A 27,486-nucleotide genomic window follows, 5' to 3' on the forward strand; every position below is an offset into this window, starting at 1 on the left:
AGCTGGCACACGATCAGGCCACGGTCATGGTGGTCGGGGGAAGGACACAGCTGCCCGAATTGTCAGAGAGCGTGGCGGCGGGCACAGCGCTCTCCGGTCTTCTTCACTCGGCGCTGGAGAGACACACAGCACACGCTAGCAGCAGCTTCCTTCAGAGGGGTAGCGCCCACTGGTCCTGGGGCGCTGGTCAGGGGGCAAGTTCACAGGCAAGCCCTTGGAGATCTTTCAGCAGAGTTTGGCACAAAGTTCAAAAAGCAAAAGTCTCTTGTAGTCTCTTCTTTTCCTCTCCTTCTGCAGCAAGGCACCAGACACAGGCCAGAGACAGCACTCCTCCTTGTCCTTCCAGGTCCTTCTCTTCGGGCAGAGTTTCTTCTGTAGCACAAACAGGATCTAATTTACAAGGAGCAGGGCTCCTACTTTTATACCCAGTTTCTTTTGTTCTTACAGGCCAGGGGGGCCTTTGCATAACTGTTCTCAGTCCCTGAGCACTTGTGGTGGGTACTTCTGCTTCTGCATTCAGTGTGAGGGCAGGCACATCAGCCGCTCCCCAGGGGGGCGGCGCCGGTATTGTGAAGACAGGGGCAGCTTGAGCACTTTGTTGACAAGCTTCGGTCCTTCCTGGGCCAGGTGCAGGCTGAGTCATCAGTCTCTCCCCAGGAGGGCGGAGCCAGCATTGTGGAGGCAGAGCACAGCCTGATGCATCATTCAGGGGAAACTCCCACCACCCACTAAGGTGTCATCCTGCTATTCACAACCTGTCAACTCCCAGCCCTGTCACTCACACACTCAGACAGTCAGATACACACAAGAGCAGAGGCGGGCTGAAATGGTTAGACAAGCAAATGCTAGCTTTCTAAAAGTAGCATTTGCAAACCCAGGATATTAAAATAAACTTTACTAAAAGAAGTATTTTATTATTCTGAGTTCAGGCATACTAAACATTAATTTCTACCATGTTCCCTGAGCCTGCAAGGATTATAGAGTGTAATAATTTCAGCAGCCCATTCTGGCCTAAGGGGGAGCAGGTAGCCTCGCAATAGTGAAAAACAAATTGGGTTGTAATTCACTACTAGGACATGCCACACACATCAGGGCATGTCCTACCTTACACTTACAATGCACCCTGCCCTCAGGCCTACCATAGGGGTGACTGATATGAAGTTAAGGGAAGGTTTAGAGGCTGGCAAGTGGGAGCATATGCACTTTAGCACTGGTCAGCAGTGGTAAAGTGCCCAGAGTCATTAAACCAAACAAAATAGGTCAGAGAGAGTATTGGAGGAAGGCAAAAAGTTTAGGGATGACCCTGCCAAGAGGCCCAGGTCCAACAGGTGGTGCCTATGGAGGACCCGCCGGAGTTACATAAATGTGTTGACGTTCCCCCTAAGGCCTACCTTGTGGAAGATCTGCATGACAGGGTCTCCAGCCTATTCTTGCCAGCGTGATCCTGTGCCCTGAGTTGAGCCTAGTGGTTGTATGCCCCCAGGTTCATCTTCAGTACAACCCCGAGGTCTAGGAAGGCATATGCCCCAGGTGCTTATGCTAATGCCCCGTGTTAAAGGAGATTACGCCTGCCTAGGCCTGATGACAATATCACATGCCTTCGTGCATAATGTTTTACTCGATGCCTAGCATTTTCATGTTACCACCTAGTGGTTGATGGTATGCTGATGCCAGGCATGAGGTGTTTTCACACCTAAGGTTTATCTTTATGTAGAGTGCCGGCTGTTATATCCCCACTGATGTTTTATGCTTAGTGAGGTTGCTCTATGTCTTCTTTTTCCCTGCAGCCTGGAAACCAACGGACTTACCTTTTCATTCTTTTGCCCATTTTCCCTGTAAATAATCCCCCTGGTACAGATTTCCCTGGCGGCCGTTGGCGCCCTATAGTGATACTGTACTTTACTGTGTTTTACCTTTGCAGGTTGGAGACAATACATGAGTTATTCTTTTACTTCCAACCCTGTGTCGTGTCTCTTTTGTGGTGTGCCTGGTGTGTCGTCTGTGGGTGCTGCGTGGATGCTTCGCACATGTCCTCAGGAGTTTGGCCAGCCCGCTCTGCTCCATGCTACCCCCTGTAGAATTGGCTACCCCATTTCTAACAGTAGGACAAGCCCTGGGGTGTGTGTGTTTCATGTCCTAATAGTGAATTACAGCCGTTTCGTTTTTCACTATTGCAAGGCTCCCTGTTCTCATAGGCCAGAATGGACTGTTGGAATTATTATACTCTATAATCCTAGCAGACTCAGAGAACATGGTAGAAATTCGAGTTTAACATGCCTGAACTCAGAAAAAGAAAATACATATTTTAGTAAAGTTTATTTTAATATTCTGTGTTTGCAAATACCACTTTTAGAAAGTAGGTATTTGCTTGCCTAACCATTTCAGCCCGCCTCTGCTAGAATGTGTATCTGCTGTCTGGTTTCTGTGAGTAGGGCTGGGGAATACCAGGAGACAGGCTGGGGCAGCCCGATGGTGAATAGAGAGATTTACATCCAGATGGGTGGGAGGAGTACACCTGAGTTCTGAAGAGGACTGTGCCTTTTCACCACAATGCTGGCTCCACCCCCTGGGGAGCGTCGGATGTCTTTGCCCTGAATAGAAAAGTCAGAGTCATGTCAACAAAGTGCTCAAGAACTGGACTGGACTAGGCAAAGGTCCCTGGCCACAGAGAACAATTAATTAGGGGTATAAGTATGGGGACCCTGCTCCCAAGAAATTAGATCCTGCTTTAACAAGAAGAAACCTTTGCCCGAGCAGGAGGAACTGGGAAAGCTGAAGGAGGAACACTGTCCCTGACCTGGGGGATTGGCCTGCAGTGGTTGACTTGCTGCTGAAGGAGAGGAGAAAGCAGGGCTTAATTTGAGCCGGAGCTTGCCGGTGCTTAGCACCGGCACCTAATTAACAGGGCCGGGTCTACAGTCAGTCACGCAGCTCACGCTCATTAAGTGCACCGTCAGTAATTGACCATCGTGGCACTGGCACAGAGAGCGTGTGCTGTGCTGCTGCTGTAGTACTAAGTGCTGCTGCTGTAACTTACTTGATGTTAACGTGACCCGACCGTCGTGTTGATGTCAAAACACTTACTGTGTGTCTTAAACAGTGACGACGTGACATTCTCAATTTATTTACTTTTACTTTAAGACAGTTCCGGGTGCAGATCAGTGTTGCTGGTCCACTAGTGGGCGGGACACTGAGTTGGGCAGGTCTTCTTCGGCGGGGGTTGGGGCTTTGCGCGGTAGAGGCAGCGACGCGTGCGCAGATTTTGAATGTGCGCGCATTCGCTGCTTTAATTTTGCCAAGGCATGCCCGCCCCAGCATGCCCACACTGACCACAGAGTGTCTGGTGGTTGATGAAGTACTTCAACGCCGCAGCCGGGACCTGGCTGGACGACATCAAGGTTGGCTAGACAGACTACTGCTGCATAGCTCTGCTCACCAAGTGAGGGAGGGCGAGCGAGGCATGGCCTGGGGTAGGCCAAATGTATTAGTTTCTGTGAGCTGCACAGCCTTACCTGGGGGTTGTATATCCGAGGGCCTGCAACCACAAATATTTCTTTAAACTTTACAAGGCAAGCTAAGTTTGAAGTGTTGCTATTAAAATAAATAAAAAGCGGCGCAGCGTCAAATACTCGGCGGTAGTAGGAAATGGTTGCGATGGGACTGGGACAATGCAAGGCGCAGCTCGGGGCTACAGCACTGCTCAGCAGCCCCCTCCAGTCCCCTGACCCATCACAGTCGCTCTCCCACTAGCAAAGCTGACAGGCTGGTCCAGCTCTCGGCCCTGCCCCCACCGCTTGTCCTTGCAGGCCTGCATAGGGTGACACTGACCAGACATCCTAGATTACCCTGTGCAGCGCTGGCGCTTTGAGAATGGCCTCGGCATCCTGACTCAATACTTTTCGTAAAAATAAATACATATCCCGTTTTGAGAGAGGGCTGGTTTAGCACGCACATTTAAGCGCTATATAAATGCAATTGCAATTCATCAGTGTGCTGTGAATGCTCACTGATACTACAGCCCTCAAATGACAGCAGGGACAGGGTCTCCTGCTGTGCGGCGTGACCTCATTGAGGCAGCACAGCAGGATGTAATGAGGGATGAACCTCTGCAGAGCTCATCGTCCCAGGCCGGGTCACAAAACTTTCCTTGGAAACCACTACAGCATGGCTGAGGGAGTCTTTAATTTAAAATGCTACAGAGGTACGAATGTGTACAAATATATATATATATATGCAACAGGGAAGGGCCAAAGCATGCGGCAGGTTTGAGTAAATTATGTGGCATGATTAAGCAAATTATGCTGCGTAATGCAACACATTTTTCTGTAGTATTGCTTCATTATTTTGTCATTGTTAACACTGCCTGCTCATTCGTTTAAATAACACCAGATTGTGCAGTAGATGATGGATTATGGGGCAAATGCGGTCAATTTACAATTGTGCAAAAATCACTGCGCACGCACAATCCCATAATTTCAGTGGCCCAAGTGTCTCCGACAAACATTTGAGCACCTGTACTTCATTTTTTACAAATTAAGCACTGGGAGAAAGACTTCAAAAGACTTTACTTTTAACTTGTGCTTAAAAATCTCCAAAGGCCTGTGAGTGAGCTTGCCCCTGAACGAAGTCCCAGGACCAGTGGACTTCATCAGCCTCGCACTCCGCTGCTGGAAACGCTGTTTTCAGTATTTGGCCGAGGCCGGGAGCTTTGTACACATTATACAACCAAATCATGTCCAGCAACGCACCGTACCCCGCCTGTCCGCCTCAATCAACCCGACCAACGAATCGTAGATCACACCGTGATTGGCCAACCCCGCCGCCTACAAATGCTTTGCCTCATCGAGTCATCCTGGTTGGTACGACCCGCACACTGCCGCCGAGTTCAAGTCTGCCACTCGTATCTGAAAGGGGAGTACGCTCCGTACGTATGCCTCACACCGCAGCCAAGATTGAACACCGTGGCTCCCGCAGTACTGCTTGTACCCCGCATAGTAAGCTGAATGTCTCGCATCCAGCACCGTCTGCCTCAGTCTACAGGGCTCTCCGCTCTCTGCTCTACGCCTCGCAGCTACGACTGAAACGAGCTGGGGCTCGCACCATGAGTGGCCGACAACCGCTTCTGCATCACCTTCTTTTTACAGCGCCTCATCCGTGCCGGACTCATCACCTCAAGGTATTGTGTACGCCTTCAACCCCCATCCTAATACTCATCGGGCGGAAGCGTCCGCTGCCCGCATTAGGCTCTTTGAGTTAATTTTTTTATTACCGTGAGAGCCGAACCCAGAGAACGAGTCACACAGAACTTAAAAATTACGCATTTAACAAGAACTCTTCATTGCTAATAAGTATTGTTATAATTTTTGTCGTTATGTTGGTCTTGTGCTAAGCCTTATATGAAAGAAACCTATTTTTGATATATTCCCAGTGTGCTCTCCATTTGTGGTGTTGTCACTTAGTTACTGTATGTGGTCATAAATGCTTAACCTGCAAACGTCTATGAAATAAGCCTTGACTGCTCGCGCCAAGCTACCTAGAGGGTAAGCAGGGGTTATTTTGGGAGACTACCTACTTATCCTGACTAGAGGAGAGGGTCCCTGCTTGTCTCAAGTACCTACCAGTGCCAACCAGAGACCCCCAATTCTAACATTGGTGGTCAGCGGTGAGGATTCTGAATTTGCATTTGTGATACATGTACAGTGATTGGTGAACACTACTTAGTGAGTGCAGACCATAATGCAACCACGTCCTTTTCGATTTTTGTTTGTTAAGAGATCTCCATTTTTACAAAGTCATGCCAGATTTAGCCAATGGGGAGAAGGCAGCATCTATAGTCTCTGATGGAATTGAAATAGAATGGGAAGAAGAGAGAATAGAGTGTTACACCCTAGCCCAGCGGAAGGGCTTTTGCAATATCTTCAGATTTCCCCAGTCTGGATGTAGAAACAAGCCGGACTACAAAAAGGCGCTGAGGGCCTGGATTGAGTCAAGGAGGGCACCTGAGGATTTGGTGGAAACTGAGCAAACGGAGGGCAACAATGGCTTTGGCAGAGTCCTGTCGCCAGAAGAGTTGGCAGACAGGAAACCAGGATGCATGAAATGGAGATGGCAAAACTTAAATTGAATGGGCAACTGGAGCTGGAAAGCAAAAAGCTGGCTCTTGAAGAGAGAAGAATCCAAATGGGGCATGAAATGAAGTTGAGGGAAATGGAGCTAAAGGCTTAGAGTTTACAGCATAATCCCTCTGGTGGCAGCTCAAGGGTGTACATACCAAAGGAAGTGGTTAAAGATTTTTTTTAAATGATAACATAGGGCAGTGGTTCAAGGCCTATGAGGTAGACATGTCTTCCATGAGAGAGATTGGGGAGGGGGGCTGTGGGGACGGTTCCTGAGTGAGGGGCGGGACACACTGCTGGATTTGCCCTCAGATGTTCATAATTCTTATCCACACATGAAGGATGCTTTCATGACCAGATATGGGTTAACTCCTGAGTTGTATAGACAGAGGTTTAGGGGGTGCGCAAAGATTCCTAACAGTACCTGTGTTGAGTATGTAACTTTTTTCTGCAGAGCACTGGATGGTTGGGTGAAGGGTAGCAAAGTTGATGATTTTCAAGGGCTTCTTGATTTAGTTGCATGGGAGCACTTATCCAGTAACTGTTTTCCTGAGCTACGCCAGCACCTGATTGATAGTAAGCTGACTAACTCTAGTAAGCTTGCTGAGGAGGCGGACTGCTGGGTCAGTACCAGGGTCCACAAGGGGCAAGTGGGAGGAGGTGGAAGCTCAAGGTGGGTGGGGTTCCGTAGAAATGTCCCTTATCTCTTTAGGCGACTGTAAGGCGGTCCCTGAGAACCAACAGCCCAATAACACTAAGAAATATGGGCAGTGGGTGACCATCAATGGCCAAAAGGAGGGGGATCTTAGAGATACAGGAGCCAGTGTGACAGCTGTCAAGTGTCACCTGGTGTCTAAAGAGCAGGTTGTCCCACATGCATTCTGTCGAGTTGTGAACGCCAACAACACTGAGAGTCAGTGTCCAATGGCTCAGGTTCCCTTTGAGTGGGGGGATCTCTGGTACTCTTCAAGTAGCTGTGAGAACCGCCATGCCTTTTGACTGTTTGTTGGGGAACGATTTGGAGAGCTCATCTTGGGAGAAGGTGGAGAAGAGTACTCACCTACGGATGGTGGGTCTGCCTGACTGAGCGTGCACGACCACCCGGTCAATGGCAGCAAGTAGGGGTGCTCAAGAGGTCCTGGAGCCTGAGGGAGAGGCCCAGGGCCCGGCCTTCGAGAGAAGACGCAGGAGGTGCGGGAAACAGGCCACTGTAGTTCCCATGGTCCAGGAGGAAGCAGACCTTGAGGGGGATGCCCTGGAACCTACAGGGAAATAGATAGCTGAACTGGGGGACCTGCCTGAGGTGACCCATTGGCAGCAAGAAGGAGGCCCCTCCAGGGAGGAATTCTGCAGAGGGCAGAAAGAATGTCCTTCTCTCGTGGGTCTGCGGCAGCAGGCTGCAGACCAGGCCAACGGTGATCAGTCTGGAACACATTTCATCTACTCAGAGAATGACCTCCTATATTCAGAGCCTAAGTTTGCTGAGCCTGGGTCAGCCCGTGCGCTGGTGGTACCCCAGAGCATCAGAGCCTTCCTACTGGGGCAGGCTCACGATGTGCCATTGGCCGGACATTTGGGGCAGGACAAGACCTTTGAAAGGCTTGTCACACACTTTTATTGGCCTCAAATGCGCAGGAGCTCAGATGTTCACTGCAGGACCTGTCAGACTTGCCAGATGTGGCTCCCCGAGAACCTGACAAAGACAATGGAAGAAGACCACTGAGCCCGACTGCAGAAGAGACCGGCGCAAATCCCTGCCAACTGCAAGCATACTAGACAACAGGGAATTGCTCTTCTTCCTGAGGCCTGCAAGGCCTCCAAGAAACCCCAGAGCCCATGCAGACTTTGTAAATTGCCAAGACCCTCCTTTTGGGCTAGGGATCTTGACCCCAGCATCTGCCAGTGAAGCAACCCCATGGTTGAGGACCGGCACACTCTATGTTGATGCAACTCACCACTGGTAAGGAAACATTGCAGCTTCCCAGGCCAGTTAGTTTACCAGTCCGGTGGAATTGACCCCTGTACACCTTCATCCCCTTGAGGGATCCTCTCAGCATGATGGTCAATGCTGGAAACGGCCTCACTCCTGAGAGTCGTACCCTCTTGCCGGTCCTGTTTTTTAATCAAAAAATGACTATACCCCCCTCACTATGGTGGCCAACGGTACTCAACCCCCCCAATCCCGGTGCACACCGCCCGCAATTTGGGGTTCCAGTTCGACGATACGCTCTCCTGTAGCCCTCAAATTAATAAAGTTACTGCTGCTTGCTTTGGAAAATTAAAGATGATGAGAAAAATCTTTCCATTTCTGCCGATGGACGCGCGCAGAACAGTTACTCAGGCCTTAATAATCTCCTATCTAGATTATGCCAACAGTCTTTATGCGGGGGCCCCTTTGTATCAAATTGAACGCCTTCAAGTAGTTCAAAATGCGGCAGCAAGACTGATAGGCAATATCCCTTTCCGACACTCGATCTCAACGTTTCGCAAAGAGCTTCACTGGCTTCCTATAGCCAGCCGCATAAAGTTTAAAACACTCACTCTTGCTTTCCGAGCTCTGAACGGAACCGGACCAGAATATTTAAGAAAGAGACTGACACTATCCCACTCAGTCAGAGACCTACGCTCCAACAACCTACGTCTTATGGTTGTGCCACGCTTCCGCCGCACAAGAATGGGTGGCAGAGCCTTCGCTGTCCTTGCTGCCAAACATTGGAACAGCCTACCTTTAGACCTCAGATTTGCCCCATCCGAAGCACTGTTCCGTAGCCGTTTGAAAACGTGGCTATTTTCATCTATTTAGATAGGTCCTCCTTCTCCTGCTGACAGTCTCAGCGCCGGGACACCCCCGACGGGGGTAGCTGTGCGCTCTACAAGATTCATAAATAAATAAATTCAGCAGCAACACCGGCATGACTGCCTGCTCCATGATGGTCTGCTTTGTATCACACCTGTGGCCCGTCAGTGCTGGTGAACTTTGAAACTCCTCAGTAGAGCCCTCCTTCCAGCATCTAAACAGGCAGTCCTCTGCCGAGCAAAGATGGTGCAATGAATTGCATTGCGTAAAATGAATAGAGCAGAAATTCTTCATACTTACTAAGATATAGATCATTCATGCTCTCTTCTTGAGCTGGTACACGGTGTGCGGCTTAGCGCCAATGCGGACACCCGTGAAGCATACTCTAAAGGTGCCTGCGTTACTGGCAGGATTGATTTGGTGCAGAAAGCGTAACCTTCTTGCACAAAAACAATCCTCTCAGGTATTGTACTATTTCTATGTGGGCTGCATAATGCAGCACACCTAAAAAGAGGAAATAAAGATATTTCTCCTTGTCACACCTCACTTAGGAAAATGTAATATTCTGATGCAATCAAATAAATATGGGAGAGTGTAAACAATCACGGCTGGATCCATGGAATGTCTTCTCAATTCAGAGCAATGAACGGAAGTGATTTAGGCTAAACCATGCAGAGCCACTCAAGGTAAACCCATTTAAAGGCTTGTGCTGTCTTCTATCGCCTACGACCTTTAGGTCGTTCTGTAGTTATGCCTAGAGAGTTGGTATTGGTCCACTCTGTGTGTGTGTGTGTGTGTGTATGTATGTCTTTGTGAGTTGTCTTTCCAGCTGAGCCTCTTTAAGTGTATGCATGAGTGTGAGCATGCTAAGGTGTTGTGAATATGTCTTCCAGAGTGATGTACCTGTCTGTGTGAATGTGTGTGTGTTAGAAACCAGGGACAGATGTGCACAGATTTTGCATTAGTTTGTGTTGCTTTTCAAACACAAACCCGGATTAAAATCCAGGATGACATTTAAAAACTAACACAAATGACAAGTTGTGTTGACATGTGACCAAAAGTAATGCATCAAATGTCTTCAATGCATGGTGCATGGGCATTCCTGTACATCCACCCATGGATTCTGAAGCAAATGTATATCTTTCAAGACTTCTCTGCAGGGGTTCACCCCTCCCTGAGGCTGGAATAATGAGAACATTGTTGTTATGTTTCCTCCTTTCTTCCTCTCTGCATGTGGGCTGCATTCCGCAGCACTCAGGCACTCAGTGTGCAGAAATCCTTTCTGCACACAACTATCCTGCCCACAGCTCACCTACCCTAGTCCTAGGGTGCAAGGGTACCTGCCTTGATTCATGGTTGCAGAGAGTGTGCCAGCACATGGAGAGGGCATTACTGTGCCAATCCTTTGTAGCTGGGGCACATTTCAGCTCTCGCCAGTTGACGCAACATATATTGCTGCCCTGCGCTGCACAAAATCTTTGACATTTTGGCCCTTTGTGTTTGTCTGGGTTTTGTCTGAGAAAAAGTGATATGAATGGGGGTGTCTTATTTCTTTATGACATTCAATATAAGCCAAGAGCAATATATACCTATTATTGGTCCAGCAAAAGGAATAAATAGCATGCCAATGCCCCTCTTAATTTCTGCCTGGGCATCGTACCATCTTTTCGTTGCTCTGTCTATAGCATCAGTTGCATTCTGGAGTTCTTCCATTGCTGTTTCTAGTTGGCTGGCAAGAGACTTCCGGCTTTGACTTCCAGTGAGTAGCTCTTTATAAGCTTCTTTCCTAAATTGCATTGAATTCTCTTCTTTGTTCAGATGGTCTGTCTTGTCATGGTGCTCTTGCATGTTTGCGCTCAGTGATGACATTTGTGCCGTGCAGGCCTCCTCCACCTTGGACAGACTTTTGTGGGTCAACTCCAGGAGTGGGCGAACATTTTCAATGACTTGCGCCAGGTTGGTGTTGTTCAGCAAGATGTCCGCAACAGACATCAAGGAACCTAAGGCTTCCTCAAAGGGCGGCAGAACAACCTTCTTGAAACTATTTTCTGTAACAGGAATGGCTCCCAAAATATGACCTGGAAACACTGTACCTCAAAGGGGAGAAGAGAACAAAGGTCAAAAATGTATTCAGAAGGAGGGAGTTGTGTTTTTCAATATTTTCAGATCAGTATGATGTCAGAATACAAAAGGTGCTGCTCTACAGCTCTATGGATTGACAATATTTTAACAAGGCTAAGACTTTTTGATCTTGAAAACACTGCTGGAAATGCAGGGGATCCATATGGATCTTGGGACGGGCAGCTGTGCAGTTAATAAATCATGGGTTTGTAAAGTGCAGCTACTCATGCGCCTCAAGTAGGAATAGGCGTAGTTCGCAAAGTAGCGCTACGCGTAGCTGCACAAAGGGCACTTCGCCAACGCGAGCTACACGAACTACGTAGTACCCTGTTCAAACTGTGCAAGATGCAGTTTTCAATGATTGCACAGGGCGGACAATCATCCGGCACTGTGCAATCATTGAAAACGGCATCTTGCACAGTGCGAGCTGTAGTTTTCTGCCACTCAAGTAGATTTTTACTTGAGCGGCAGCTTTCTCAATGCGGACTGGTAGTTTCTAATCATGAGCGGTAATAAGAAACCTGACCTCCCCGCATTGAGAATCCCGCTGGGAGGTTTATTTTCAACGATCACGATCAGCAACTTGATGTTGCAGATCGCGAACGAGGAAAAAGCCTCGCCGGGCTGTCATTTTGCTTGCTCGCGGTCGCCAACTGGACGTTGAGAAACGCGAGCAAGCAAAAAATGACAGCTGCAAATTAGCTATTGTTGATACTATTAATTTGAATATTGTTTAGCTTGGTAATTTTAATGTTTATACCTGCCCTCAGTCTATGTCACAAGTTTGTGGGTTTCAAAACGATGATGGTAATGACTAGTTACATTTCCCACATACTCCCTATATCACCGTAAATGCGGTTTTAGCAGAATTTGATTTAGACATTTTGCAGAGTGCAAAGGATGGGAGCGGGCAGGAGATCCCAACCTTTACAGGAAGGTCAGCACATAGTATTATTCATCATGTAATTGTTTCTGCCAATATTGTGAAACTATAATCAACCCGGAGGATTATCGATTTGTCGATGAGTGACCACAATTGTATTATGATGAGACTGCATATATGGGGGAACAAGACTGTTGAATTATGTACGGTCATTAATAATATTGGTCCGTGCCACCCAAGCGGTACTAGAATTAAATGGAAGGGCACCAACTCTTGTAAATTAACAAAAAATATTGTACAGACCTCTGGTAACGAAATTGAAAATAGCCTATTGGTTGAGACTGAACCAATTAAGATTCTGACCAATTTCTTTACAATTAATGAATCAATTTCTAAATTATTTAGTTTGCCGCCATCTAGGAAACAAACACAGGCCAGAGGTTGGTTCAACCATTCATGAACAGTTTCTTTGAATCGGCTGAAAAAAGCCCTTTCGACTAAACCTAGGGATAATGCATTAGTTCATGATCTAAGAGTAGAATATAATTCCAATCTAAAACGTAGGAAGTTGTCGCTCCAACAGGAGGCGTGGGATAACCTTGCATTAGCGGCAGAAACATCCAACAGTAAATTGTTCTGAAATACGGTAAACTCTAAACTTCTTAAAAATGAATCCACCCCAGAGCGTTTAATTCATGTGAGCTCTGACGAATGGGTCGATCACTTTACTAGCATTTTTAACCCAAGCCATTCACCCATAAAGGATCCAACAAATCTACATAAATGGCCCATTATCCCGCTTGATGTCACTCTTGATGAGGTCATGATAGGGATTGGAAGCAGCAAAGGGGGGAAAGCACCAGGTGCAGATGGTGTCCTTGTCGATGTATATAAATCCATACCAGAATTGTGGGGGCCGATACTAACAAGGGTTTGAGGTTCCGTGACGATTTGAACCCGTGTTTTCAACATTGTCGTAAATACATAATTTTGTTATCAGTGAACCGCAAATGATCCATTTAGCATATCCTGGTGTTTTCGCTATGCTACGAGCAAGAGCACTCCTGTTATGAACACATTTCTGATCTACCCATGGCATCCATCTTAGATTACGGCAGCCATTTTGTATTTCTTGCCCTCACATAGTCAATGGACACGCAGTGACCTCTTTCACCTAAGGACACGTAAGCTTTAGCCGGAGATTCACCTTGCTAGTGACACGTGCACCTTAGGACAGAACACGCCATGGCTGCATGACTCGACAGAAGTTGCCTCCTCTGCCTGAGGCCAGTCCTGCTATACTGGTTCTCGTGTTCGTTGGCCTGATCATGATTAGGCGGCCGAAGCTGGTAGCCTTGCCCATTTACGACCCACAAACATCTCTTATCCTGCTTTTCTATCTTCTGCACCTGGCTCTGCTCCTTTCCTTCTGGGCCTTTATTAGGGGAGGTAACGAAATTTACGATGAGGCGGTCCGGCTCTTGAATGAAAAGTTGACATGGGATTATGATGGAACAGTGGGAACCCCTCGTTCATAATGTTTTGACATCAGATATTGTTGACGATTCCTGTGCAACGCCAAATATTTATTGTTTAGGACACAAAGGTTTAGGAATGTACCAACATGTAAAGAATTTGCCCGAAGCCTAATATTTAGTATATAAGGAGCAACCCTCTTTGTACAAATCGAACAGGCTCCTAGATACTGCCCGTGTGTAGTTTCTGTGACTTCTGTGTCCCTGCAGTAATAAACCTTTGGTCTTTGACGCCACCATCGAGAAGCCCGTGTTTCTGTTTATTTGTGCACCGAGACAGGTAGAACTCCGGGGTCTTCGGGTGTTATCCCTGACACCTCTGGACGGAACCAAAAAGTCCAGAACTCCAATTGGCGCCCAACGTGGGGCGACGTCATTCGGTACCGGTCCAAAAGCCTGAAGAGTTCGAGAAGCTTCGTGTGAAGATTCCTGAGGGAGGCGCCCCACTTCATCAATCCCGGCATATCGCAAAAGTGGCCCGACGTTCTCTTCCACGAGGGTTCCCGTTCGGACGGCTGCAGTGGTCCGTTGCCTTGACCGTCGCCCTGTCTTGGACCCGAGGTGCTGTCCTTAGTACGGCGAGACGTGACGGGTTTCTCCTTGGTGACGTCTTCGGTGCCTCAGTTAAGTATTAAGTTGTTGCTAGTTGGTTACTTCGTGAGGGTTGTTCCTGTTTGGATAAAATCCTTTTTAGTTCTTGGTTTGGTTTGGTTTCGTAAGATTATCACTGGTTGTTCTAGTTACGATAATCATTTGGTTTAGTTTGGGTATCGATACATTTGTTCGCTTTGGTAGGCCTAAGTTCTTGGTTCGAGTGCGCACCTTTGTTTGTGTTTTGTCTGTTCTTTGTCCGGATTATAAAATGGTAAGTCGGAAAAATTGTATGTTGTCGTGTTTTGGTTGCAACAGTGATTCCCGGTTGGAGGACTCATGTCTGGTTCCTCCAATTGGAACTCCTCTTTATGATCTGTATTGTAAGTTTGGAGTGGGTCCTATATCTTATAATGAGGTGTGGGTCCGATATACGGAGAAAGACGGTGTCCTTAGTTGGCCACTGCATGGTAGTTTTGAACCCGAAGTTCTTGATAATTTAGAAATGAAATTGTTTAAGAAGAAAGCCCGGCCGGCAATGTTTGATTCTCTCCGTTATTGGCGAAAAGAATCTAAACAGAGAGAAATTAAAAAGTTGAAGAAGGAACAGAAAGAGCAAGAGTTGACTTTAGAACAGTCTGCTAAGCAGCTGCAACTCAACGAGTCTGAGAAAGCAATGGAGGTGGCCAATAGAGAGCGTAATTTAGCGATAGACAAGTGCTATCCTGCCTTGCCATCGAGTACAGCTAAGATAGTAGAGGACCCCGAAAACGATCCTCTGTTGTCTTACTTGTTACGGTCACCCCCACTGTATGCACAGGGTGCTACGGCTCCACCTTTACCGGTTGCTGGACAGCCTGGTATTCCTGCTCCTGCTCCCCTGAATCAAGCTCCTGTACCTCCTGTGGTCAATGTTAATGTTCCTTCGGCACCCCCTCTTCCAGGGTTGCCGGCTTCTTTACCTATACCTGTATCGCTTACACCCGTTGTTTCACAAGCTACTTTGCCAGCTACTTCTACTGCTCCTGTTTTATCTGTTCCAACTGCTACTTTACTTACTGCTTCTGCTAGCATCTTGACTCCGCTTTCTGTTCGTCGGAGAATCACTGATTCTGTCTCTAATATTCTATAAAACTTTAATTAAGACTCCTGCCTCTGACTCTGTGCAGAGATGTAGTCAGCTTCCCAGTACTGAAGAACGGGGAATATTAGATTCCACAGCTCTTAGATGGATTTCGAAAAGTGGAAAATATAGTACTAGAGATGTATTAGATACATTTATGCAATGGAATGAACCGACACAACGATATGTGTTCGACGAAATGTGCTCCCTTTTGCGTGAGGAATTGGAAGAGGATGACTCTGAATCTAATCTAGAAGAATTAATTAATGTTCAGAAAGAATTTGCTGCAGGTAAGATAGTTGGTCAAAATATAAAGGAAGCGATGGAACTGATTTTAAGTTATAGGAATGATCCATCCCTTCGTTCACCGAGGGAGTTAGAAAAACGTAGTACGAAGCAGAATCGCCAATATCCAATGAGGGAGGTTCCTCCAATTTGGCGCGAAGCTGTGCAAGCAGATGCGGCTCATGGTATTGCTGCCGCTCCGGCCCAATTCCAAAGAGTGTGGATACACATTCCGTGGAAGCGAGCCGAAGTGTTAGCAGTGAAACAGGCCTTGCCTGATCCGCGTAAGAATCCAGCCGGATATTACAAAGAGTTAGCGCAGACAGTTGAAGCTTGTGTGATGAATTTAGCGGACATTGACATGTTATTTGGGAATGTAGTTCCGCAACCAATTTGGGCTAAAATTCGTAAAGAGAATCATCCAGTTGCCCTAGGTGGTGATTGGGCAGCTATAATTGCAGCGGATGGTCAACAAATAGGTGGTTCCAAACCCGAACCTCTAATTGCTAATTTACCAGGTAGAATAATTGACTTAATGAAGACTCTGATGCCAGCATTGCGCGTGAACTGGGACAAGTTGTCCGCATGCAGGCAAAAGAAGGACGAAAGTGTTTCCGACTTTTTCACAAGGTTTGAAGAGACTTTCGTAGATCATAGTGGTCAGGATATGAGTACGGAAGGGGGACAGAGACTATTTGTTGATAAATTTGTGCACAATCTGTTGCCAGAGCTTAGTAATAAATTGAAAGATTCCGAGAGTGCGTGGGCTGTCTCTACGACTGCGCAAATACTTGCAACTGCCCAGTACTATGAAAATAGGGATAAAGAAGAGAAGGAAAAGTCAGAGAAGAAGACAAAAGATTTAAAAACTAAAGTTCTTTTGCAGCAAGCGTATCCGCCTCGCACGAATCAGACTAATACACAGCAAGGGTCATATCAAAGGACAGATTATGGTTCTCAGAGACCGCAATACCAGTGGAATCAGTGTGCATATTGTTAGAAAGAAGGTCATTATAAAAATGAGTGTCCAGTCTTAGCGCAAAATAATGCTGCAGCAGCTCAGGGAGGTCGTGGTGGTTCTATGCAAAATTCTAGAGGTCGAGGACGAGGTGCTATGCCTCCACAAACGAATGATCGCCCTTCTAATCATTTTGATCAACGAAATGGACAGTCTGCTCAACAAAATAGATCTCAACAGTATCATGTTGAAGACTATTGTGAAGTTAGTGAGGAATTTCAGCAAAATGAGTACTAGGACAGCCATGGACAAAGAGAGGGAGTAGTATCAGTTCCAGTAGATCAGAGTGGGCCTTATGTCGCAGTAGCAACATCAGGTGTAGTCGAACCATTTCTGTTGGATACTGGTGCAGCAAAAAGTTCTATCATACATGAGAAACTCCCTGGCGCACCTTTGTCTGGCTTAACAAATGTCTCTGTAGGTTTTTCAGGCGCCCCTGTTTACAACCCCGTATCTGGTCCTTTGTCTATTTCTGTTGGACCGTGTCAATTGAAAGCACCATTGATTTTGACGACAGGTTGTAATGAAAATCTGCTTGGTTTAGACTTGTTAAAACGCCTATATGCGACATTGTACTGTTCTCCGGCAGGAGTACAGCTTACGTTGGGTAAAAGAATAACCTCCCCGATGTACTTGTCGATGGATGCGCTCCCACCAGAGCTGCGTTCTCTCCCTGATACTCTTTGGGCAACTGGTCCTAACGATGTAGGTCTTTTAGAAATTCCACCATATGTAGTCACTTTGAAAGCGAATGTCAAATTTCCACGAATCCCACAATACAAGATCTCTAATGAAGGTGAACGTGCACTTTTATTGATTGTGCAAGATTTGATAAAGAAAGGCGTAGTAGAAGAAACTAGAGGAAATGTCTGTAATAGTCCTGTATTGCCAATTCTGAAACGTACTGATCCTTCAAAGCCTCCAGTCTATAGGTTTGTAATTGATCTGAGAGAGGTTAACAAAATTGTGATTCCACAGTTCCCTGTGGTTCCAGACATAACTGCATTGTTAACGTTGATTCCTGCTACAGCCACATGGTTTTCAGTTATCGACTTGAAGAATGCCTTTTTCAGCATTCCGATAGCCGAGGAAAGCAGAGATATTTTCGGCTTCTCTCTTGGAGGTCGAAGCTTCAGGTTTAAACGTGCTCCACAAGGGTATTGTGAGAATCCGTCCATTTACAGCCAGGCATTAAAAAGTCAGTTAGATTCCTTTGTACTTCCTCCTGGTTCTGCTTTAGTGCAATATGTAGATGATCTTCTAGTGGCTGCTGATGACAAGGAAACTTGCAAAGCAGCTACAATTTCCTTATTGCATCATTTGTCTAGTCTGAATCACAAGGTGTCACCTTCGAAAATGCAATACTGTTGTCAAGAAGTGACCTACCTAGGTCATCTCTTGTCAAAGGAGGGAAGAAAGTTGACCCCAGAGAGAATAAAAGCAATTACGCAGATGAATGTTCCTAGCACACAGAGAGAAGTATGTGCCTTTTTAGGTATTACCTCATACTGTAGGCAGTGGATCCCAAATTTTTCTCTTTTGGCAAAACCATTGGTAGCTTTGACTGGGAAAGGTGTTCCGAGTCCGGTGCCATGGTCTGCTGAATGTCAGGAGAGTTTTTCTGAGTTACGAAATGCACTGTGTTCAGCTCCTGTGTTGGGTACACCTGACTACAGTAAACCATTCACGCTCTATGTTCACGAGAGAGAAGGTTGTGCGTTGAGTGTTCTGACACAGAGATTTGGTGATAAACAATGCCCTTGTTCCTCATGCTGTGGACACACTCATGAACCGAACCAAGACGCAACACCTTACCAGTGCTAGATTATCTGGCTACGAGCTGACATTGCTAGCGAGTCATATTCAGATCAAAAGATGCAATGTATTGAATCCAGCAACATTGTTGCCGACTAGTCAAGAGTCGAGTGATTCCGAACCACATGACTGTTGCTTCAGAACCGAGGAAGAGACAAAAGGACGAATTGATCTTAAAGACACTCCGTTGTCAGATCCAGATGGCACGTTGTATGTTGATGGGTCTTGCTTTAAATTGGAGAATGGTGATGTGACTGCTGCTTATGCAGTAACGACTTTGAGTACGATTGTGGAGACTGCGAGAGTGAGCCAGAATTCTGCCCAAGCTGCGGAATTAATTGCACTAACGAGAGCGTGTGTTTTAGCTAAGGGAAAGAGAGTGAATGTGTTCACAGATAGTCAGTACGCGTTCGGCGTGGCCCACAGTTTTGGCCGTTTGTGGAAAGAGAGAGGTTTCATTACGTCCCATGGGACTAAGATTCAACATGGTCAGCTAGTTAATGACTTGTTGGAATCTCTAACCTTCCCGACTGAAGTTGCGATTGTGAAGTGCAGTGCTCATAAAGCAATCACGGATGATGTTGGTCGTGGGAATGCTTTTGCTGATGAGACCGCTAAACAGACAGCTAGGAATATGATGAGTAGAATGTATGTTGCAACGTCTACAAGATGGATTTCTGAGTCTGGAATGTGTGAGGACACAGTGGAAAGTGTGAAAGAAATTCAGAAAGAGGCGACTGCGGAGGAAAAGCTTGCATGGAAAGAGAATACGGGTAAATTGGACTCGAGTGGGTGTTGGATTGATTTGTCGGAACAACAGCGTTGGATGTTGCCTGATGCGTATGTGCTTGCAGTAGTAACAATGGCACATGGAGCAGCGCATATCAGTTCTAAAGGGATTTGTAAGATGTTGGCTCCAGTCTGGAAGAATGATGGGATTAGTAAGTGTGCAGAGAGAGTGGTGAGAAATTGCATGGTATGCCTGATGCATAATCCTGGCAAGGGAATCCCCACACCCGCTGGTCATTTCGCTCCTCCTTCTTGCCCCTTTGAAGTGATTCAGTTAGACTTCATTCACATGGATCGTTGCAATAATCTAAAGTACGTCCTAGTGGTAGTTTGTGCTTTTTCCAGATGGATCGAAGCATATCCACTGAAGGACAATACTGCCTTGTCCACTGCCAAAATTCTTCTCAAAGAATACTTCCCCAGATTTGGCATGCCACGGATTGTATGGTCAGATAACGGAAGTGAGTTTGTAGGGAAAGTTATGTAGAGTGTGTGTGCCGGTTTAGGGATAAAACAGAAGTTCCACAGTGCGAACCATCCCCAGTCTGCTGGTTTAGTTGAGGGTTACAATGGCACCCTCAAACTGAAACTTGCTAAGATACAAGCATCCACGGGTTTGACCTGGCCAGATGCACTACCTTTGGCTCTGTTATCCACAAGAGCGACTGTGCATTCTAGAGTAGGGCTTAGTCCATACGAAATAGTATTTGGTCGTCCTGCAAACGTTTGGGGGGTACCTAGACCAAAGGAATTTAAACAGCTGGAATACCCAATGTTAATTGATTACCTTTTCGACTTGACTGCTAAATTGAGTCTTATTCACCAACAGGTTTTCGATGCATTGCCAAAGCCACCGGAGAGTCCAGGTCCTCAGCTGAAACCAGGTGATCAAGTGGTCATCCGTAATTTTGCAAGGACGAAAAATCTCCAACCCAGATTCGTTGGCCCATTCCAGGTGTTGTTGGCGACGAGACATGCTATTCGTGTGGCTGGCCGAAAAAACTGGATCCATACAACGCACGTCAAGCGTGTGCCTCTGCCGCTTCCTTATGATAACTGGGTGAGGAAAGGAATCAGTGCCTCTGAAACTGAACAAATACCCAGGTTTATCCCTTTCAGCGATGCAGAACTAATCACTGACACATCGAACTTTGACTCCCCTTCTGAAACTACTCTTTTGAACTCTGAACATTTGTCATCTGCATCGAAAGAACATTTGCCATCTGCGAACTTGAACATTGCAACCCCTGCTGAAAATACACTGTTTCCAGATCAAACAGCTCCTTCAAAACTGAGATACAATTTACGATCTCGCAATATGGACAAATAAAGCAGGAAACTGCCTATTTTACACATTTGAATTTTGATACATTGCCTTCAGCCAGGAAGTTTGCTAATACTTTGTATTGTTTTGTTGTTTTAAAATTGCCTTGCCGTCTGGGTAGCCGTAGGGTCGTGGCTGTGTACCTAGTTGAATCTGCGGGGGTCAGACACAAGGTCGATCTTTCTGTTAGTTCTGGGAACTCCCAGGGCTGATAGAGGCATTTTCATCTACGTACACATCATCAGTGGTCGCGAGCGGATTGTAGAAGATGGAGCATCCTGAGCTGCAACGAGAGAATGTAATTTATGTTCGCAGAAATAGACTTTACAAAATTCTTCACAGCAAATGCTTTCTAATGCAATGTGCAGTTACGTTTTTGATTGTTTTAATAACGTTGGTGGGTGGAATCGTCTTTGGTGTGCATTTAATTTTTACGACGGTAACAACTACAGTACCTCCCCTTGATCCTGCTACTTCTACTGTTTCTTCTATGCATTCTTTTCACTCGTTTCCTGAACACGAGCAAGCTCGACGCTCAGAATTCATTAATAACACTTTTGTACAGCTCTTGCATCAACACCAACTGGTAGTTAACACTACAGACTGCTGGGTGTGTGGCTTGATACCCCACACTATGGATAAAGACATTCCCTATCTAGTCTTGCCTTTTAGCTATAATGGATCATTTCAGGCCTTTTAGACCATTTTTGCCTATGCCCTTGAGACCTATCCTCCGCGTCCACCACGTTCCACTAAATACAACTCTGCCAACAAAGCTTTAGTCCAGGGAATTATTGACATGATTAAAGACGTCAATAATACTCCATCTTACCCTAGAGATGAATTACGGGTATATTTGAGTTGGAATTCTACAGAGTATCGCCTTAGTTTGGGAGAAAGCAAGCGTAAAAGCTCCACTCCAGTCTGGGTCGTGCCTCACCGAGGTCAAGTCTGTTTGCAAGGAAATGGGAGAAATCCGAGAGCTCAGCTAGGGAGGAGTGAGTGCGTTGAAACTTACGTGTTTCCGTCTAACTCTTCCCCTGCCTTTCTTACTGCTAGGGGTACCTACTTCATCTGTCAAGACAGAGCGTATACATGGCTGCCTGCTGACTTTTCAGGTTCATGTTATATTGCTCGACTGTTGCCTCCAACGTACACTGCTTCTTCAGATTATCACAAGACCAGAGTAGCAAAAGGTGTTTTCAGCAAGGAAGATACCGCTGGTCAGGAAGCTGGAGACTTCTTCAAAGGTTTCCTTCCGTTTTGGGGGCCTATGGCCAATAGTAGAAATCTATGTCAGCTAACACGGGTAGTTGAATCTACTATTACAGAAACTGCTGGTGCCCTTAGTAACTTATCAGCTGAGCTTCAGGCGGATCGTCTCATGACGTTGCAGAACCGTATGGTTCTAGACGTAATACTTGCAGATCGAGGTGGGGTATGCAGAATGATCCAATCGAGCTGCTGTGTTTTTATTCCCAATAATGCTCCGACCATCTATGAAGCGATCTCTAAGCTACACAAGATTTCCGACTCTATACACGTAGACAAGGGAAACTGGTCCTTAATGGAGTGGTTTTGGACTCTGCTATCAGCGTGGGGATGGAAGGTTCTGATGGTCATTGGTGTCATCCTAGTATTCCTGTTCTCGTGCTGCCTTATTATCCAATGTGGTCCCGCTCTGTGTAGTCTCTGTGCTGCAACCTGTTTCAGAAAACCACCTGCGTTTGGAGAAAAGGCGCGAGAAAGAATGATGATGCAACAACATGTCACTGACCTGATAAGCATAGAGATAGACTCGGACATAGAGTAATTGCCTATGTAAGGGCAAAAGGAGGGCCTGAGGTTCCGTGACGATTTGAACCCGTGTTTTCAACATTGTCGTAAATACATAATTTTGGTATCAGTGAACCGCAAATGATCCATTTAGCATATCCTGGTGTTTTCGCTATGCTACGAGCAAGAGCACTCCTGTTATGAACACATTTCTGATCTACCCATGGCATCCATCTTAGATTACGGCAGCCATTTTGTATTTCTTGCCCTCACATAGTCAATGGACACGCAGTGACCTCTTTCACCTAAGGACACGTAAGCTTTAGCCGGAGATTCACCTTGCTAGTGACACGTGCACCTTAGGACAGAACACGCCATGGCTGCATGACTCGACAGAAGTTGCCTCCTCTGCCTGAGGCCAGTCCTGCTATACTGGTTCTCGTGTTCGTTGGCCTGATCATGATTAGGCGGCCGAAGCTGGTAGCCTTGCCCATTTACGACCCACAAACATCTCTTATCCTGCTTTTCTATCTTCTGCACCTGGCTCTGCTCCTTTCCTTCTGGGCCTTTATTAGGGGGAGGTAACGAAATTTACGATGAGGCGGTCCGGCTCTTGAATGAAAAGTTGACATGGGATTATGATGGAACAGTGGGAACCCCTCGTTCGTAATGTTTTGACATCAGATATTGTTGACGATTCCTGTGCAACGCCAAATATTTATTGTTTAGGACACAAAGGTTTAGGAATGTACTAACATGTAAAGAATTTGCCCGAAGCCTAATATTTAGTATATAAGGAGCAACCCTCTTTGTACAAATCGAACAGGCTCCTAGATACTGCCCGTGTGTAGTTTCTGTGACTTCTGTGTCCCTGCAGTAATAAACCTTTGGTCTTTGACGCCACCATCGAGAAGCCCGTGTTTCTGTTTATTTGTGCACCGAGACAGGTAGAACTCCGGGGTCTTCGGGTGTTATCCCTGACACCTCTGGACGGAACCAAAAAGTCCAGAACTCCAGGTTTTTAATGCTGCAGTAACTGAGGGTTGCCCATCCTCTTGGGGGGAATCTGTCATTATTCCTTTTATATAAGGGTTGATAAATCTGAAGAAAAAAATAACGGCCCATTTCCTTACTCGAATCCTCAGTCAAAATTATGATCAGGGTTTTATTGTCAAGATTGGAGGAGTGGGTTATGGAAAATGGTATTTTGGCCCAGGCACAATATGGTTTTAGAAATGGGTTAGGCACGTTAGAACAGAGTATTAACCTGGAGCTCTTAATTGGAAAATACGCATGAGCCAAACAGGGTCAGCTCTTTTTATGGTTCGTTGATTTGAGCAGCGCTTTTGATTTAGTGGATCATGTTATTCTATGTCCAGTCTTACGTAAACTTGGCACCCCGAAACCCATTGTTTACTTTTTAGATAATCTGTACGAAAAGTTATCGACCAAAGTATGGTACGGCCAGAAGGGTGAATGTACCCCCAATTTTACCGTAAAAAAGGCTGCGTTCTAGCCCTGCTGCTTTTTACTTTATTTATTAATGAAGTGGATGCAGTGCTTAAATTGATACAGGCGGATTCCCCACTAGTGGAAGGAAAGGAAGTTCTAGTCTTACTTTATGCGGACGAAGCTTTGCTCTTATCTAGAACGCCGGTAGGCCTCCAGAGGTTAATTGATGAGTTTGCGGCGTTTATCAATAAGAGGAAGCTGATGATTAACAAGGCTAAGACTTTTACAATGGTATGCAGCCCAAAATATAAGAGTTTGAAACCTTTCTTCATTGAAGGCAACAAAGTTGAACACATGGATAATTTTTGCTACTTGGTATTTCCTTTTCTTCAGATGGGAAATGGAACCACGAATTGTCTCATGTTCGGACCAAAATGAGTAAAAGCATATATGGTGTTTTTAAATTTGCTTCTAACTTGGGGGATCGTTGCTTTAAAGACATGGTTAAAATTTATGAAGCAAGATGCACATCGGTTCCACTTTATGGGGCTGGGCTTTGGGGATACCAACCCTGCTGTGATTCACAAATGGAAGAGAATTCTGTTTTTAAAATAACTTTTATGTCTCCCGGCCTCAGCCTACTCCAAACTCAAGTTCAAGTTCAAGTTCAAGAGACCTTTATTCGAATTTCATAATATTCATAAAATTACCACATTAAACACAATTCAATTACATGCAAATACAGGTTTACAGAAATCATAATTATTAAAAAATCTGATGTAGTTCTCATAAGACTATTTTCAGGGGTTTTCCATCATTTTACGTACACGTGTTATAAGTCTCAAAAAAGTGCTAGTGCAATAAATTGGTTCATCTGTGTCCAGGGAAAGTAACATTGAATAAGACTCCCCTAACGAAAGGGGTCTTTGTTTTCTAAAAAAAGGAGTTAAAAACCAGTTAATATATTTTAAATAAAATTTACAGAAGAATAGAAAGTGCAAATCATTCTGTTTACTGATACCATCACACAGACATGGGTTGTAATCTGTTGTGTGCTGATAGCCCAAGGGAAAGCCCAGCAAAAATGTTACTGAACCCGCCCTTAGCCGAAACAGCAGTGATCTCTCCCAGTTAGTCATGGATAGGGTGAGATATGGTACAAGTGTTCTCCTACTTAAATCATTCCTTATGTAACTCACAACAGTTGATTTAAGGGTTTCCCTTTCCATTCGTTCAGAGTTATAAAGTGCATACAGTGCTTGTTTGACATCAATTTTATCTTTAGGTTCAATCCTACTTGGGTCAGAGAAAAGATCTTCCCTGTTCACGGTACTCAGTGTTTTTAGAACTCCCGCAAGCCAGGGGATTGACATGCCATGGCCACATTTAAGACGGTCTTTTATACTGTTTTGCGTTAGAGTGGCTGAGTTATTCCTCCAGATCCTAATCCAGAAAAGAACTGGTCTAGATCTAATAAAATCACATACATGGGGAGGTTTAGTTCCTTGTGGCAAATTAATTCGGAGGATGAAATTCGGGCACCCAGTATTTTCCTGCAAAATCGACCTTCTTCTCGCTGGATACTAGGGTTTTTCCTCGATCCCCAAACCTCAGCCCCGTATGTGGCTACTGGTAGGCACTGTAACCTAAAAACTTTTAAAATGGCTCTAGTGGCACCTATTTTCTTTGGGCTGGACAAACTCAAAATAGAATTGGTGGCTTTCGAGAACTTGCCCATGGCGTGGGCCGTGTGCCCACTCCATGAGCCGTTCTAAGCGAAAACCAAACCTAAGTACGGGAATGTAGTTACAGATTCTAATTTATCTGTCCCTATATGTATAGTGTTGAGCTTTTGTTTCCCAGGTCCACATGGCATAATAAAAGATTTCTTTAAATTGACGTGCAGGTCTAAGCCCTCCATGTATTGGACAAAACCTTTAACAAGTGAGCGAAGGGCATTTGGTGTTCGTCCCATAAGGACCGCATCGTCTGCGTATAATAAAACTGGCAATGGTTGCACCTGGATTATTGGTACATCACTAGTCACTTGTTTTAGGGTTTTGGCCAAACCATTAATGTAAAAAATAAACAACAGGCGTGCTAAAACGCACCCCTGTCTTACCCCTCTACCAATGTTGATGGGTCCAGAAACATCTCCACCCATACCAATCCTGTCTTGTGCTTTGAGATCGGTGTGGAGGTTTGCCAGGAAATTAACAAGAGCCTCGTCCAGTCCGTAGTTCAAAAGAATTGCCCATAGTTTAGATCTATTCAATAGATCGAAGGCGGATGAAAGATCCATGAACGCAAGGTAAATTGGGGACGATCGAGCAACGCTATACTCAATAATCAGTTTCAGGTTCAAGCATTGCTCAACGGTCCCCACCTTGCTCCTGAATCCCATCTGACACGGGTCCAATAGACCCGTGTCTTCAGTCCACTCTACCACCCTATTGTAGATTATTCGCCCCAGAATTTTTAAGGTGTTATCCAAAAGAGAAATTGGACGGTAATTCACTGGATCCCACCTCTCGCTCTTTTTAAAAATTGGAACTATGGTGCTAGTAGCCCAAGTAGTGGGCATAGGTACTGTTGGCAGGCTATTAAAAACATTGAGGAGGATTGGTGCCCATAGATCCGGACTGTGCTTAATTATATCTATCAGCAGTCCATCAGGACCTGGAGCCTTGTTTCGAAGGCTCTCTTTGATGGCTATCTCCACCTAATGGAGATCTATCTCTAAGCCGCGGAGCTGACCAGGGGTAAGGCTAGTTAATTCCTCAAATGGAGCAGCATAGATTTTAGAAAAATGGGCCTCCCAAGAATTGCTGGTTCTATTGCAGCTAATTGGGGTTAGTTGTTTGCCCATTTCTTGCATTTTTCTAATGGCTGACCAAAAGGGGCCGCTGATTTTCAAATTAGCGCTCCCAACCAGCGACTCCCATTGTTCTGTTAATAATGCAGCCTTCCTTTCAGCTATTTTAAGTTTATAAAATTTCCTGGCTGCCTGTACCTCCATTAAGCACCTTGGTTTAGTGGTTAATGCCCTACGTAATTCCCTGTTTGCTAATGAGCAGGCAGAATCAAACCACCTTGGTTCTTTCCCTTCTTTTGGTAGTGGAACTGACAGAGAAGTTTTTATGGCTAAGCACAGTTTACCAAAATCATTGATTATCCTATGACAGTTCCCATCCATTGTTAGGCAAGAATTAATTAACCGGGGGTGTTCCCTATTTACACTTTCCAGTATTGCCCCGCTGTCAACTTCCCTCCATTTTAGACGCAAGCCGTCACCCATGGGTGTAATATCTCTTGTGCCATTTAAGTTGGCGTATACCTGGCTAGGGCCTAATTTTAGAGTCACAGTGAGGGGGTTGTGATCACCAAACGATGTTTCTACCACTGTAGATTTTATCACACGGTCTAATAAGTGGGAAGACATAAAGATAAAATCAATGGTGGAGGAGCAATCCCTGCCTCTGAACGTAGGGGAGTAAGGTATACTAGGAGTGTGGCTTGTATCCATAGCGTTGGTCAGAGTATACTCAGTTAGTATATTAGCTAATTCAATGCCCCTTAGTTCAGCTTGATCTAAGTAATTTCTATCCTCAGTCCTGCAATTCTTTGGGATTTTCGCATTAAAGTCCCCCCCCAATTAAAATCCCTGTTTCCTCCCCAGTTTCTAAGCTGGATTCAAGATTCCGTAAAGTCTTAGAGAGTGCTTCAAAGTTTTTGTTAGGTACAGAATAAAAATCATTGTTATAAAAGTTGATTAAATAAATCCGGGTCTTTCGCTTGAACTCTAAAATCTGTATGTTCGGGTTTCCTCTTGAGAGGTCTCTAATTGTGCCACCGGCCAGT

General features: G+C 45.6%; 1 protein-coding gene across 1 annotated transcript in view; it reads right to left on the minus strand.

Moving 5' to 3' along the window:
• Nucleotides 1-27,486, minus strand: part of LOC147663022 (uncharacterized) — a 76,729-nt gene that overhangs the window by 28,320 nt on the left and 20,923 nt on the right. The window contains exon 2 of the mRNA XM_086950726.1: nucleotides 10,503-11,006. Within this exon, the coding sequence (XP_086806852.1) occupies nucleotides 10,503-11,006 (504 nt within the window). The remainder of the gene's footprint in view (nucleotides 1-10,502; nucleotides 11,007-27,486) is intronic.

This window comes from Lissotriton vulgaris, unplaced genomic scaffold (assembly GCF_964263255.1).
Source record: "Lissotriton vulgaris unplaced genomic scaffold, aLisVul1.2 SCAFFOLD_1970, whole genome shotgun sequence".
NCBI lineage: Eukaryota > Metazoa > Chordata > Amphibia > Caudata > Salamandridae > Lissotriton > Lissotriton vulgaris.